Source organism: Panthera leo, chromosome B3 (genome assembly GCF_018350215.1).
Source record: "Panthera leo isolate Ple1 chromosome B3, P.leo_Ple1_pat1.1, whole genome shotgun sequence".
NCBI classification, from domain to species: Eukaryota; Metazoa; Chordata; class Mammalia; order Carnivora; family Felidae; genus Panthera; species Panthera leo.
This window is the reverse complement of record NC_056684.1, coordinates 137,621,171-137,636,572: the sequence shown is the minus strand read 5'-3', so window position 1 is coordinate 137,636,572 and position 15,402 is coordinate 137,621,171. Positions and strand designations below refer to the sequence as shown.

The 15,402-nt window shown below is 52.4% G+C and overlaps 1 protein-coding gene across 1 annotated transcript; it reads right to left on the bottom strand.

The window, feature by feature from the left end:
- On the bottom strand, positions 1 to 3,419 carry TCL1B (TCL1 family AKT coactivator B). Its single transcript, XM_042940701.1, has 4 exons — positions 3,255 to 3,419; positions 1,074 to 1,201; positions 766 to 843; positions 1 to 190 (listed from the first exon to the last, which is right to left on the bottom strand). The coding sequence occupies exons 1-3, from the start codon at positions 3,414 to 3,416 to the stop codon at positions 816 to 818; spliced, it is 318 nt and encodes a 105-aa protein (XP_042796635.1). The 5' UTR covers positions 3,417 to 3,419; the 3' UTR covers positions 1 to 190; positions 766 to 815.
- Positions 3,420 to 15,402: the final 11,983 nt, after the last annotated feature.

The following is a 15,402-nucleotide window of genomic DNA, read 5'->3' as shown; positions in this document are numbered from 1 at the left end:
GCACACAGATGGGGGTCCGTCCAGCAAGTCACTGAGTGTGGAGCAGAGCAGGACAGCTGACGACAACAAGAAAAGCAGAGTAGGCAGGGGCCCAGCTGCCTCCTTCCCCCTGGGGAGGCCATGCTAGATGTGCTAACAGAAGGGCAGGTATGAAAAGGTCCTCACTGAAGATCCATAGGGCCGGCAAGACCTGGGAGAAGACAGAAGGAGACAGAGAACCATGGAGGAATGGGGCGCCCAACCCAAGCTGGACCCAGGGACAGGAGGGCAACCCTCAGCTCCAGTCCTTCCAAGGCAACTGGCCCTATCCTGGTTAGTGTCAGGGAGGAGGCAGGTCCTTGAAGGCCACTGCCACCAATGAGACTGGTGACACCCCAGGGCCATGGTCAGACCAAGAGATCATGCTCACTGGATGTGAGCTTCACTGCTACTATTTCCAGGCTCCAGGTCTTGGGGAAATCCTTCCAACCCTCAGTTTTCTCCTTTGGAGAGTGGCACTTCAATACATACACCTCACAGAATTCTTACAAAGATTACATGATGACTATTATTTGGTGAGATCTCATGCTTTGTGAAGGTGGGGGACCTGCCCACAGTGAAAAACACATCTAAGGGATCAGGGGAGGAGGGTGACGGGGTGGCTGTGGAAGATAAGCTCAAGGAACAGCATGAGGGAAGGGAAACAAGCACTGCCTTCCTGTAAAGAAGAGAGACCGCCTTGCCTTTGTCTGACTGCCACACCGAGAGACACGGACCCCAACATACCAGCCTGTGAGCCGCTCTCTGCGGTCAGCCATTCCCTGGTGGCAGCTCTGTCAGGACCAGCTCCTCTGTGGAGTCGATCTGCAGGAGAGGGAGCAGTGGTCAGAGTCCCCAGGAAATGCTTGTCCATCCGCCTGAAGCAGATGGAAACACGGGTTTGTGGATTTCAGTAGTCCGGTCCCTCCATCCTTTGCCTCATTTTGCACACATGCAGTGACCACAGGCCACTCATCACCCTCTCCTGGGGCCACCACACACTTGCCTGGCCATGGCTCACTATTTCCCAGAGCCTGGAATCCATTGCTCTGTACCTTCTTCCAGAGTACAGCTGCCACACGAGGGGCAGCCGGGACAGGGTCAGCTGGCTGGGGGACACGGGCTCCTGGGGGTGCACTGGCATCTGCCACATGTGGACTGTGATGCTGGGCTCAGGCTCATGCTGAAGGGACCAGAGAGAAGGGCACATCAGGGGCAGGGTTCCCCCAATGGTTGGTCTGCACGCAAACACACACAGTCCCGGATGCGGGGCCCAGCTGGCAAACTGCCCTGTCAGATGTGAATATTTTCAGAATCCCACACCTAAAGCCATGGCACCTGGCATGGCACTTGGGGGTGTCATCTGGATGTGGGATGACTGGTTCTCTCCTGGATCCCCCAAGTACGGTCCTCCCGCTGACTTGCACCCCACCACACCCCACGGTACCCGTGAAAAGTTAGCCACTCTCCCCACCCATCAGCAATTGATTATATGCTTAGGCCTCTGTCTCAGCCATTTCTACAGTTTTTTTCAATCTTTCCAAAAATAAAGTATCTGTACACCTTAGGATCTGGGAGTGATGGGTTTCCCCCCAAAATATATCATATTTGATCACGGCATTCACGTACTTATTGTAAACATAAAAAATAAAATGAAATTTGGCTAATACAGAAAGGTATAAAAGCGAGTGGGAAAATCACCAACAACTATAACCAAAGCTCCCTTTGTCATGCAACAAAATGGAAAGTTCCTTACAGAGTTTTTTTTATCGGAGGATTTGTCTTTTTGTGTGTGAGGAGCATCTTTACGAGTTAAGGATACTGGACTTTTATCAGTCATACATATGGCGAATGACTCTTCTCGGTCTGTTGTCTTAATTTTGTATGGGTTCTTTTGGCAGAGGAAATGCTTTTAGTTACATGGTGAAATCTCTTTCCCTTTGGATTCTGGCTTTAGATCAGGTATCAATCACCAAATTGTGGGCCGAATCTGGCCCGCTACCTCTTTTGTAAATAAAGCTTTATTGTAGATAAACAAAAGCTCATTCCTTTGCACATTGTCTCTGGCTGGTTTTTCACCACAAGGACAGAGTCAAGCAGTTGCTATAGACTCCGTATGGCCTGCAAAGCTGGCAATGTTTACTATCAGACCCTCTACCGAAAGTTTTCTGGTCCTTGTGTTTGATCAGGCTCAGAACGCTGCTTCCCATCCTAAGATTATATGTGAAAATAGAGATCTACTTCTAAGAAGTAATTATTTTAAATAAGGGGAAATGCTCGTTCTCTGGGTGCCTCTACTGCATCCTTCACTACGTTACTTGAATCCACTTTTCCCACTGAAAACATGTTTATGTTTTCAAAAAAACCTACCAAAATACTTTGTTTAGAATTTTTTGCATGCTTTATTTGGCATAGGTGTGGGAAAGACTTACAGTGTTCTCCACCCAAAATTTTCTGCAGAGCCTCTTTGAAGATTGCTAGAATTTTGTATTGTTTAAAATGTTTATGATGGCCTAAATGGCATTTTTAATACCCAGATAAGCTTTTACCATATTGCACGGAAGTATTTATTATATCCCTCAAAGATGGACTGGAATCTAAAGCCCTCATCTACAGGGAATGCCTTCCAACCTGAGTGATTGTCTTCACCACCTGGGGAGCTTTTGAACCTTAAATGGTCTTAAACTCCACCCTCGCCTCGGGAATCAGTTTCCCAGGTGGGATTCCGGAAGGTGTTATCTGTTGAACGCCCCCAAGGCCTTGCGGCTGGTGAGCCGCCTCTCACTTGCCAAGGAGGCAGATTATTCTCATTTTTGCAGATAGGGAACCCAAAGTCAACGTTTCTTTTACGCGGTTGGCTCACCTGCTGCCTCTAGGTTGCAATACCTCCTGGAAAACTCCTACTCATCCTGTAGAGCCCAGCTGTGATGCCTTTCCAGCATGCACTGGGGGGAGGCCTGGGCCCTACCTCCCCCTTGGGCTCCCAATGAGGGCTGCATCATCTCCTCCGGCTAAGCTCAGACCAGTGGTCCCTCCAGGCAGGGGCTCCTGGGGGTCTGCATCAGGCATAGACATCACTGTGCTCGCTCTCAGCACAGGCCAGTTTTTTCCAGACAATTGAGAACTGCCTCCTCTCACCTCTGTCCCGGGCCCTATTGCTGCATGTGCCAGGCCCACGGGCTGACACCCGTGCACAGCCCTCCCCCAGACCCCCACACCCATGCCTGACAACTCACTGTGCCGCCTGGGGAGGCCCTGCTCCGAGCTCTCTGGGAGGGACTGAGCCGCACGACCACCGTCACCCAGGTCCTCCCCTTCTCGTCTTCGTAGATGCCAGGCCTCCGGGCCCACAGACGGTGTGGGGGCATCCCAAGGATCGGAGAAGCCCCAGAGGCCATGGCGAGAGCGCATCCCCCGCGGGCCTGGAGACACAAGTGAGGCCGCCCAGGTGCAGAGCAACCTTAAAGTGGGGCGGGGCCCGCACAGGGCGTGGCCAGCGGGAGGGGCTGCGGGGAGGGGCAGGGCCTGAGCCGCAGGGGGCCGGCAAGGGGCGGACCCACCGAGAGCTGGGGGAGGCCTCCCACCGCTGGGGGCTTCAGAGGCAGGGCCGAAGGGTAGGGGCGGGTAGAGTTGGGTCAGTCTGGACCCATTGGCACAAGGTCACGAGCCGCAAGGGGCAAGAGGCCACTCTCTGGGTACAGAGACACCCCAGGGCACTGTGCCCAGGGCCTGGATGGCTCCTTAAGATCAACACTTCACTTCGCTCCCACGATTCCCCTGCATGCAGCCCCCTTCCTGAGCACCCCCTCCCCAGTTTTCATGGCAGGCTCTATCCCCGACCTTCCTCCCGGCCTTGGGTCTGTGCCCAGACCTCATGCAGACCTCCCTGCCCCAGATTCTGAGCCGGCACAGACTTCTCCCCACTCCTTCAGTAGGACTCCAGGCCAAGACTTTCTCTTGAGTTTAGAGGTCCCTCAAGCTCAGTGGGCTCTTGCCCCTGGGGGTACCTGGCCAAGGTCTAAAGGACAAATCCAACTCCCTCCTGTCAGAGAAGGCACCAGTGCCCCAGGGATATTTGATATCAAAATCTTCTGGTAACAGAAACGAGGGGAAGGAGGGCAAGTAGCCATCTTGCCTGTCCATCCTAGGCCACAGGGTCCAAAGTGTCCACCTGGCCCCACCAACTTATCAGATCTGCTTTGTCGTGAGTCTACAGAAGCCGGAGGCAGGCCATTTGGTAGGCACTCTGTGCTCTGTCTGAATGCACCACGAAATGGTCATCTTCCTTTTGAAAACCACAGGTATGGGTCTTCTAGCACACAGGACACTGTTTGCTGAGATGATGTCATTCCTCTGGGAAGACCAAAAAGTGATTTCTGGCCAGGTTCCTGATCTGAAATAAATGGCAGGTAGGGCGACCACCTTTGAAATCACTGGGCAGCTTCTGAGCTCCTGAGCCTTTTTCACAGTAACTCTGCCTGCCTTCCCTGGTGTTTGTCCATCTGGCCTGGGATTGGGGTGGTCCTAAGAGGTCATTACAGTCTTGTATAAAGTGATCGCATACATGGAATACACCTGTTATCATATTCTATTGGTTGGAGCAGGTCCCACCCATATCCAAACAGAGGGGACCGATCACACAAGGGTGTGGATACCAGGAGACAGGGATTATGGGACCCCGTCCCCCCCTGCCACCCAGAGCCTTGGTCTGCTGCAAGTACCAACCCCCTGGGTTACCACGAGGATCAGATGAGTGTGTGTAAAAAGCAGTGCCTGGTACCCAGTGGGTCCTGGAAAAATGATGCCCAATAGTTATGTCCCCACACTAGTCCCCTCTCCCCTGAGGACAATCCATCAGTCCTGCCCTTGTAACACTGACGCCAAGAGTGTTTATCTCTGTCCCTCCACTGATAGTGGATATTCTCAGTCTCATTTCCTGATGAGCAGGTGTGTGGCTATAGATGGGGTGGGGACACAGTTGGTGCGTATGTGCAGGGCACCCACGCTAAGTGAGACATTCGACATATGTTGTCTCATTTATGTCCTCCAACAGCTCCGCGAGCTGGAGATTGTCATCTGCGTCTTTCGCAAATGGAGAAGCTGAGGCTTGAGCGGCTTCGTGGCCCAAGCAGGGCGGGTGGTGGAGGAGGAACGTGGACCCAGCTGCTCCCGGCTCTAACGCTCATGCGCCTGTTGCCTGTCTTCACCCAGTCTGGCTCACCTGTGGGAGAGGCAGAACCAGGAGCTGAGAGCTTTCCCATGGCTGCTGCTGAAATGGCCATGGGGGCGAGGTGAAGGCCAAGAACACCCCCCCCCTCGGTATGGGGACAAGATGTAACTAGAGGCTTCCATGAGCAAACGGAACAAAACCATCAGATAGCGCAGAGACCCGCAACGAACAGACGGCTTCACTGACCGCCCTCCTCGTGCCACGTCCCCCCGTGACCTTGGCCCTGCACTGAAGAAAGACCAGAGCTGGCAGGCAAGGAGAACACAAGTGTAGACCCTTGTCCTGCAGCAGGCCTCTTTGTGTATCACGTCTGAGATACGGCAACGTCTCTTGACCAAGTGGCCCGTCTTTGGTACCCACAACTTGAAGTCTACTCACTCTCTGGGGTGGGTGTCGCCAAAGTCTTTGAGAAGCACATTGACCTCTCCAGGACTGCTCCCTGGAAGAGCCTGTTAATGACTGGGTAGTCTTGCCTGGCCCCTGTGCTGTCCTCCTCCAGCAGAGGAAGCCCTTCCCAAGCCCTAAGCCCCAGGGTCCTGGCACCAGGCCTGCCCAGCTTGGGGATGATTCCAAACCCCGAATAAAGGGGCACAGAACACTTGGGCTCAGAAAACTCTAAGAGTCACGGAGATCTCTGCACCGTCTGCTCAGCTCCTCCCGCATACCGAGCCCAAGCTGGGCAAGGCAGGCAGGACACCGCAGGCAGGTAGCCTGGAAGTAGCATGGCACGGGGGGGGGGGGGGGGGGGGGGGGGGGGGGGGGGGGGGGGGGGGGGGGGGGGGGGGGGCTGTTCCACTGGGGAAGCGGCGAGAACAGACTTGGAAGAGGGGGAAGTCAGGGTGTGTTTGGAGACCAGGAAATGATGAGGCTTAGCCAGTGCTGAGGACGCAGGCTCCTAAGATGAAGGGTAAGAAACGAGGCATCGTGCGTGGGTGGGAGGAAGTCAGTGCTCTACGGTGGGGATCGAAAGTGCCAGCCCGACCAGTTGGTTTTGACCAAGTTGGTCAAGAGCAATGACGGTGCTTGACAAAGGGAATGGCATCTATATGCGCTTGATGAATGTTGGAACCAATGGTAAAACAAAAGAGCGGCTCCGGGGGCGCCTGGGTGGCGCAGTCGGTTAAGCGTCCGACTTCAGCCAGGTCACGATCTCGCGGTCCGTGAGTTCGAGCCCCGCGTCAGGCTCTGGGCTGATGGCTCGGAGCCTGGAGCCTGTTTCCGATTCTGTGTCTCCCTCTCTCTCTGCCCCTCCCCCGTTCATGCTCTGTCTCTCTCTGTCCCAAAAATAAATAAAAAACGTTGAAAAAAAAAAATTAAAAAAAAAAAAAAAAAAAAAAAAGAGCGGCTCCGTAGTCAGTGACCGCTAGAAAAGGCCTGGGTGGGGATGATTCAGTTAACAACACAAACAAGAACATCTAAGTCCCAACTCTAGGGCCGCCTGGGGGGCTCAGTCGGTTAAGTGTCCGACTTCGGCTCAGGTCGCGATCCCACAGTTTGTGGGTTCGAGCCCCGCGTGGGGCTCTGTGCTGACAGCTGGGAGTCTGGAGCCTGTTTCAGATTCTGTGTCTCCCTCTCTCTCTCTGCCCCTTCCCCGTTCACGCTCTGTCTCTCTCTCTCTCTCTCTCAAAATTAAGTAAAATTAAAAAAAAATTTAAGTAAAATAAAATAAATCCCAAGTCTACTTATGTCACATGGTGAACAGAATAAATTTGCTGGATGATAAAAGAAATTCGACCCAAACACAGAACTGAAGAAGGTGGGTTTCAGAGAGCCTTGCTGATTCTAAGGCATTGAAGATGTGCTCTGTTTTCTTCCAAGGTTATATTCTTTCACGTTTAGATATGATTGGTTTTCGTGTATGATGGAAGAAAGGAAGGGGTCTAGATTAAGTTTTTTTCCATATTGATATCTGATTAATTTAATATCATCTAATAAAAGACTATTCTTTCGCTCCTGTACTATCGTTACTTTGGACGTAAAATTGGGACCGTATATGCATGGATCTGTTTCCGGATGCCCGTGGCTCTTCCATTGCTGTACTTTAAGACCTTGTGTCAATAGCACATGGTTAATTACTATAGCTTTAAAATAGATATTGATATCTTTGAGCGTAAGTCCCTTAGCCTTGTTCTTCTTCGAGAGTGCCTTGGCTGCTATGCTGGCTAATTTTGTGTATCCACTCAAAGGTGTCTGGGGATGAGATGAATGTTTAGATTGGTGAATGCCGAGTAAAGCAAATTGCCCTCCATAATATGGGTGGGCCTCATCTACTGTTATTTTAAATTCTGTACTGTATTTGTTGCTGCGGCCCAAAAACGCAGCTGCGTTTTGTACATTGACCTAGATCTGGATCAATTCACTGAACGCTAATAGCTTTTCTAATATTTTGGGAAATTCTCAGTCATTGTACCTTCAGTATCTCGTTCCTACCTCATTCTCCACCCCCCGTCCCTCCAGGACTCCATTTACACACTGTCAGACCTTTTAAACTGTATATCATGCTTCCTGTGCTCTGTTCTGCCTTTCCAAATTATTATTATTATTATTTTCCTCTCTGAGTCCCAGTTTTGATGTTTTATTTATTGGCTTCTCTTACAGTTTATTAATCCTGGCATCTGCTGTGTCTGATCTGCTCTTAAAATAAATTTCTTTTAATTTTTTTTACATTTATTTATTTTTGAGAGACAGAGAGAGACAGCACAAGTCGGGGAGGGACAGAGAGAGAGAGGGAGACACAGAATCCGAAGCAGGCTCCAGGCTCCAAGCTATCAGCACAGAGCCCGACACGGGGCTCGAACCCACAAACTGTGAGATCATGACCTGACCCAAAGTTGGACACTTAACCAACTGAGCCACCCAGGCGCCCCCAGTCAGATTTCTTAACTGCAGATACTGGGGCCAGAATGCCCATTTGAGGCTTCCTTACAGATTCAAACTCCTCTGATAACTACCCTTTTAACCACTTTGTCCATCATCCTTTCTATATCCTTGGACATACTAATCAGTTATTTTAGGGGTGCCTACGGTGGCTCAGTTGGTTAAGCGTCTGACTTCGGCTCAGGTCATGATCTCACAGCTCATGAATTTGAGCCCTGTGTCGGGCTCTGTGCTGACAGCTCGGAACCTGGAGCCTGCTTCGGATTCTGCATCTCTCTCTCTCTCTCTCTCTGCCCCTCCCCTGCTCGTGCTCTGTGTCTCTCTCGGTCTCTCAAAAATAAATAAACATTTAAAAAACCAAAAAATAAATAAAGTTCTTCTCTGACAACTCTGGCTTACCAGTGGCTCTCCTTTTATTGTCTGCTTTTTCTCTCGGAGTCATTTTTAAAGGAATACTTAATATTATGTATGAAAGCACTGAAAGGTCCTAGATCATGTTATCTTTCCCCGAGAGGGAGTTAAACCCTTTCCTCTGCTGGGCAGGAGGAGCGAGGTATCGGACAGTTTAATTCCAGGTAGGAGAGAACAAAGTCAAGGTTTGGTTCCAATAAGAATCAGCCTGTCCACCCTCAGCCTGCCCTGTCCCTGTAGTGTGGCTTCCAATCAAGAGCTTGGCAGGCTTTTGTGTCAGCACAGAGAGACTACAGAAGAGTCAGCTGGGGGCTGCTTGGGTGGTTCAGTCGGGTGAGCGTCTGACTCTTGATCTCAGCTCAGGTCATGCTCCCAGGGTCATGGGATTGATCCCTGCATCAGGCTCTGTGCTGAGTGTGGAGTCTGCTTAAGATTCTCTCTCTCTCTCTCTCTCTCTCTCTCTCTCTCTCGCTCTCTCTCTCCCTCTGCCCCTCTCCCCTGCTTGCACCCTCTCTCTCTCTCTCAAATTTAACAAAAAAAAGGACAAGATTGGGTTTTGTCTTGGGTGTGTGGGGGAGGGTGTCACTGCTCAGCATCCCGTCCTGAGCCACATCCATTTATAAAAGGCCTTGAAGGACAGAGCAGCAGGCGTGTGAGGTCTCCTGAGCCTCTTCGTGTGTCCAGCTGCACAGCGAATCAGCAGGTGCTTCTCTGGGCACAAGCAGCTGCAGGCGGCTGACGACTGACGGCAGGTGTCAGTTCACTGCTCCCTCCGGTGCCTTCAGCTCTTCTCGCATCGTCCCAGAAACTCCAACCCCCGGCCGGTGTTTGTCTTCTCAAGAGACTCCAGAAAACTCCACTCGGGATTTTAGGGCTCTTCAGGGCTGTCGTAACACGCAGCTTCGTAATTTGAAACATATCTCACCGTGGAATCTGCCTGGGCCTTTGGGCCCCTCGAGCCTGCGCGGAGCCCTCTGCCTTGGACCCGGCCTGGATTCCCGCCTCCAGCCTGTGCCCAGAATCTGAAATGGCCCGAAGGAAAACGCAGGCTGTGGGTGCTCACCTCTGGGCGGCCCACCCTCCGCCAGAAGTGTAGTTCCTCTGGTGCTTGTTGCCTTCATGGCTCCCCGGTGCTCTGGAAAATTCTTTTTTCTTCTACCCAGATCTTGATAGCTTGGCAGTGGTTCTGGCCGGCTGCAAGCTCCTCCATCTGACCCCGAGGGAGGGAGGGCGCCTTGAAGGTGGAGGCAATGAAACCATGTCCTTGTGCTGACGAAAATGAGAGAGGGACAGAAATTGTGGTTGATATACACATTGGAGTACTACGTGTCAATGAGAAAGAATGAAGTCTGGCCCTTTGTAGCAACGTGGATGGAACTGGAGAGTGTGATGCTAAGTGAAATAAGCCATACAGAGAAAGACAGAGACCGTATGTTTTCACTCTTATGTGGATCCTGAGAAACTTAACAGAAACCCATGGGGGAGGGGAAGGAAAAAAAAAAGAGGTTAGAGTGGGAGAGAGCCAAAGCATAAGAGACTCTTAAAAACTGAGAACAAACTGAGGGTTGATGAGGGGTGGGAGGGAGGGGAGGGGAGGTGAGGGGCATTGAAGAGGGCATCTTTTGGGACAAGCACTGGGTGTTGTATGGAAACCAATTTGACAATACATGTCACATATTAAAAAAAAAAAGAAAATGAGAGAGGGACAGAATGATGACAGGAGGGGCATTCCCTGAAGGATGTCCTGCAGAAGGACCGCACAGAGGTGGGAGCCCCAATGGAAGGCTTGTCCTGGAAGCGGGAAGGGCTCTCTTTCCATTGCAGTGGAGGGAACAGGGGGAAGAGGGGTAGAACGATGTAAGGGGTTTGGGTTAGTGGGGGCAAGAGAGAATTCCTCTCCTCCACCTTTAAAAAAATTTTTTTTAATGTTCATTTATTTTTGAGAGAGACAGAGAGACCGAGTGCAAGTGGGGGAGGGGCCGAGAGAGAGGGAGACACAGAATCCGAAGCAGGCTCCAGGCTCCGAGCTGTCGGCACAGAGCCCGACGCGGGGCTCGAACTCCCGAACCGTGAGCCGAAGTTGGATGCTTAACCGACTGAGCCCCCCAGGCGCCCCCAACTCCTCCACCTTTTATGAGATAAAATCACAAATGGCTTAGAGAGACCTAACTTTACAAAGGAAATATATGAGATTATTGAGAGAGAATCGCAGGAAACCTGTTTACGACCGGAGTAGGGACAGCTATCTTAGAGATGACACACAAAGCAGAAGACAAAAACAGACCGGTTAACTCTGAGGTGCCCCAAAGTATCCCTCCTATGGCGACACCTTAAGGAAAACATAATGACCAAAGTGAGCAAAATACTAACAACGTATAGCAAAGTGTTAGTTTCTGGCATATATAAAGAACTCTTGCAAATCAATGACAACAACCCATTGGAAAAGTTGGGAAAGGCTCAAATAACTTCACAGGAAAGGAAATGGCAATGGCCAACCACCACGCAAGAAGACACTCAACCTCACAGCTGAGAAAATGCAAACTTATACAATTATGCATTTTAAAAACATACAAGAGTGGCACACGCACACACACACACACACACACACACACACACAAGCATTCACTAATATCGAACATGGCCAAGTGGTGTAGTCTGCCTCATTGGCCAGGCCCTTTCTCCACCAGGATGGGGCAAGATGGAACCTTCTATCAGTTTCCATAACATTAGCATACCAGGCGTGGCAGGCAAAGTCAAGTCTCTTTACTGAAGAATGAGAAGAAAAAGAAAAGCGTGCAGAGGAAAAATTGGATGCAGGAGAGATGAACGTAAAGTTTGAGAGAACTTGGGACTTTCTCTCGAGCTTTGCAACACGAAACAGCTAGGACCTTAGGCCTGTCCCCAGCGGCCTGTCCCTCCCTCCAGCCCCTTCTCCTGCCTGCCACCTGCGAGGCAACTCCTCCCTCATAGTCTCCCACTGGACAGATGCTGTCGCTGTCCACAGGGAGCTCTCCCTTCCCATGGCCGCCCTCCCCTGCGGAACGTTCCTCCTGGGCTGGCCCTTGCTCTAGAGCAGGGTGCGGGCTTTGGCCAGATGGGCGCTGTCTGGTCTCACAAGCCTGGGGGAAGGCGCAGGGACAGTTAGTCTGATGGGCTCCGGCCTGCGGGCCCACGGTGGACCCGGCCTGTCCGATTCAAGTTTCCTTATCGGCAAGAACCGTGAGCTGCCAACTTTTTCGTTAATAAATCTATAGAGTTGGCATTTCCCCCAAGGACGGACGTTGTTCCCGTGGGGCAGGACAGTCTAAAGCCAAATGAAGAAACGACACGTTCTTCATTAGCAGGGGCCTGGGTTGCCTCTGCAAACTTTGGTCTCTGTTATCGTCAGAGGGGCTTTTGATCTCTTCCCTGCCCCAAGGGACGGAGCACAGGGTGGGGAGAGGCACTTGTCTTTCGTGGCAGAGCTTCGTTGGAGGAAGGCCAAGGGTGCAGTTTGTTTAGCCCGGCCGTACCGTGTCCCTCCCCGTAACAACGGAGACAAGGGGAGTCATGGGTGCTGATCCCTCGCACCACACTAATATTTTCTACCTTCCAGGGGGGCAGGAAACCGGGGGCACACAGCGTGCGGCCTGGGGCAGGGATTCCTGCCTCCTCTTTGGTCACAATGACGGGCTCCCACCTTCTCGGTCAGACTTCTGTGACGGCATCCGTCTTACTTGGCCTCGGCTCACAGCATGTGGGTTTATACTGTCAGGACAGTATTTGAGGCTTTATCTCTTGGTCTCCACTCCACCCTGGCTCCCTGACAAAAAGGTGGCTCAGAGTACTTGAAAGCACGTGGGCTTTGCTGTCACACAGCCCTGGATCCAAAGCTCAGCTGTCGTCCTCGTGAGCTGTGTGACCTTGAGCTGATGACTTAACCTTTCTGAGCTTCCCGCTCGAAGGCGCTGGGGAAGAATAACATTTGCAAAGCCCCAGGCACACGACATGGCTTCAGTCAACGGTAATTTACTAACCGGGGGGTAAGATCCCGCGTCTGACTCATCTCGGCGCGGCCTCGTGGAACCCGGTGCCCAGAACCTCGGGCCACCGCAAACATTTGTTGGGCTGAAACGTCCTTTGGTCAGATGGTCACGTGGCTGAAAAGAGCTCCGGCCAAGTCCTACAGGAACCCAGAGGTGTGCCGGAAACATCTCTTCCTGTAAATGCCTCGGAGAAAACGCGCTCAGAAATAAAAGTATTCCCAGCACAGCAGAGGCCCTGGGTATTGCGAGTCTGCAGCGAAATCGGGGAGGTTGGAGGGGTCACGGTAGACGAAGCGGCTTGTGGCACAGATGACCCCTGGGGCTCTGTAATTACCGCGTCTTACCAGGGGCTCGCTTTGCAAGTGGCCCAGTTAGGCGAGCATAATGGCAGGGCAGGTCGTGCCATCGGATCGGCGGTGGGGCGGCCCCTTGCCCGCCGGGAGCTCTCCCTGACCGCGGTGCAAGGCATCCTCGCGCATGCGTGGGACTCCACCTGCGCGGGCCCTGCTGCAGCCTCTCCCTCTGGCTCTTCGGGCTGTGCTTTTAAATGGTTCTTCATTTACTCCATCGGAACGGCCCAGAAGGAAGCAATTGGCTGTAAGTGGGTCATTCCCTGAAGGCCGGTGGCAGCCTTGTGATGATGAAGAAATTAGGTCTTGGCAAAGGAGCCAGCCTCTCACCAAAGGCCGGGGTGAGGGGAGGGAGCCCCCCATGGGAACTCTGCGGCGGGAGCTCTCCTCATGTTGGAGATGAGGACCGAGGCCGGGAAGGTGACCGTCACTTGGCCAAGATCACAGAGCGGGTTCGTGGGAGGAGCTAGAACCCGACCCCCAAGTGCCCGATCCAAAAGTCCAGAGGACACGTGGTGGACACTGGGCAAACTCGGTTCATCGATTGATGGAAACCAGACTGCCCTTGGAGGCTGGGCGCATGCCCCCCCCTTCCCCCCCCCCCCCCCCAGAACTCAGCAAACCTCTCTGATTATGTTGCCAAATGCTAATCACTCCTAGGGTCCTTGCGGGCACCTGGGACCCTGCTTCAAGGCACACGGTCATAATGAGGGGCTGCACCTTGTTTCAACTCGGGCCCGTAGGCTCCAACCTGTCCAGACGTCCTGGGGATGAAGCGGAGAGGACCTCACTGCACAAATGTAGTGGGTGTAACGCCTGGTGTGCAAGGCTGTGGTCATGGTTATGTTTGCTTCGAGATTTCAGGTCTCTGGGATGCTGGCCAGATACCTGGCTTTCAGGAGGGGAGAGGGGTCCACCTATCTCTCCCTCTCCATTGTTCATATAAATATCATGAGGACCTTCCCACTTTATTTATTTATGTATTTATTTATTGCGAGAGAGCATGTGGGAGTGGGAGAGGGGCAGAGGGAAAGAGAGAGAGGGAATCTTTTTCTTTTAATTTTTTTTTAAACTTTATTTATTTTTGAGAGAGAGAGAGAGACAGAGCATGAGCAGGGGAGGAACAGAGAGAGAAGGAGACACAGAATCCGAAGCAGACTCCAGGCTCTGAGCGGTCAGCACAGAGCCCGACACGGGGCTCGAACCCACGAACTGCGAGATCATGACCTGAGCCGAAGTCAGACGCCCAACCAACTGAGCCACCCAGGCGCCCCGAGAGAGAAAGAGAGAATCCCAAGCAACCTCCGTGCCCAGCAAGGAGCCCCATTCAGGGCTCAAGTCCACGACCCTGGGATCACAACCTGAGCCAAAATCAAGAGTGGGGCGCTTAACCGACTGAGCCACCCAGGCTCCCTGATCTTCCTACTCTTTAAAATGAGCCTCCCCGGGGCGCCTGGGTGGCTCGGTTGGTTAAGCGTCCGACTTTGGCTCAGGTCACGATCTCACAGCTCGTGAGTTCGAGCCCCGTGTCGGGCTCTGTGCTGAGAGCTCAGAGCCTGGAGCCTGCTTCACATTCTGTGTCTCCCTCTCTCTCTGCCCCTTCCCCGTTCACGCTCTGTCTCTCTCTGTCTCAAAAATAAATAAACGTTAAAAAAAATAAAAAAATAAAAATGTTTACAAAATGAACCTCCCCACCACCATGTTTCTGTTCTGAAAAGAAGCAAACACCCTCTGGAGCCGGGTTGCCTGGGTTCGAATCCCAGCTTTGCTACCGACCAGTGATGTGAACTTCAGCAAGCGCTTTGCCTGACCAACAGGTGTAACGAGGACGCTACCTACTGATACAGTTATGAGGATTCCGTGAGGTCACGTACGCTGCGTACTTGGGACAACGTGCCCGGCACACGGTAGGCGCTTCGGGTGTTGCTTGCAATCTTTGGGGGCTGGGCAGCCAGGCGTCTCAGAAAAGGCTGGAGGTGCTGTACCTCAAGCTTAACACCCCGTACAGAGCACCCGATCATCGTGTTACCGCCACCCCCCTCGCCCGCCATGTCTGAGCATCGTCTACTGAAAGTGTTCTCTTGAGGGCCCTCCTAATGGTGAGGGGCGATGGCTTCTTTCAACAGACACTGTCCTGCATCTCTGCCTCGTGCCACACGGCCGGTCCTTCCTGCTTTGGAACGCTCTTTGGTTTCCCCTCTGGCTTCCACAGCTGGACCCTGGCGATTCTCACCGGGGGGTGGGGGGTTTAAAAGGTTAGGTGGAAATGAAACCAGCCATCGTTCCTATCTTAGAAGTTCCTCCTATACCTCTGACACAGCAGCGTGTATTTTCCCCTTAACCGTTCACCTTTCCCATCACAGAAATCCGAGTGTTTCGATCAATCCGAGGATCTGGCTAACTGAGGCTTCACGAAACACAGAGAAAAAGATGTCATCACTCATCAGCCGTTCACCTTTCCCCCCGCCCCCCACAAGCTGGATTCCCCGGG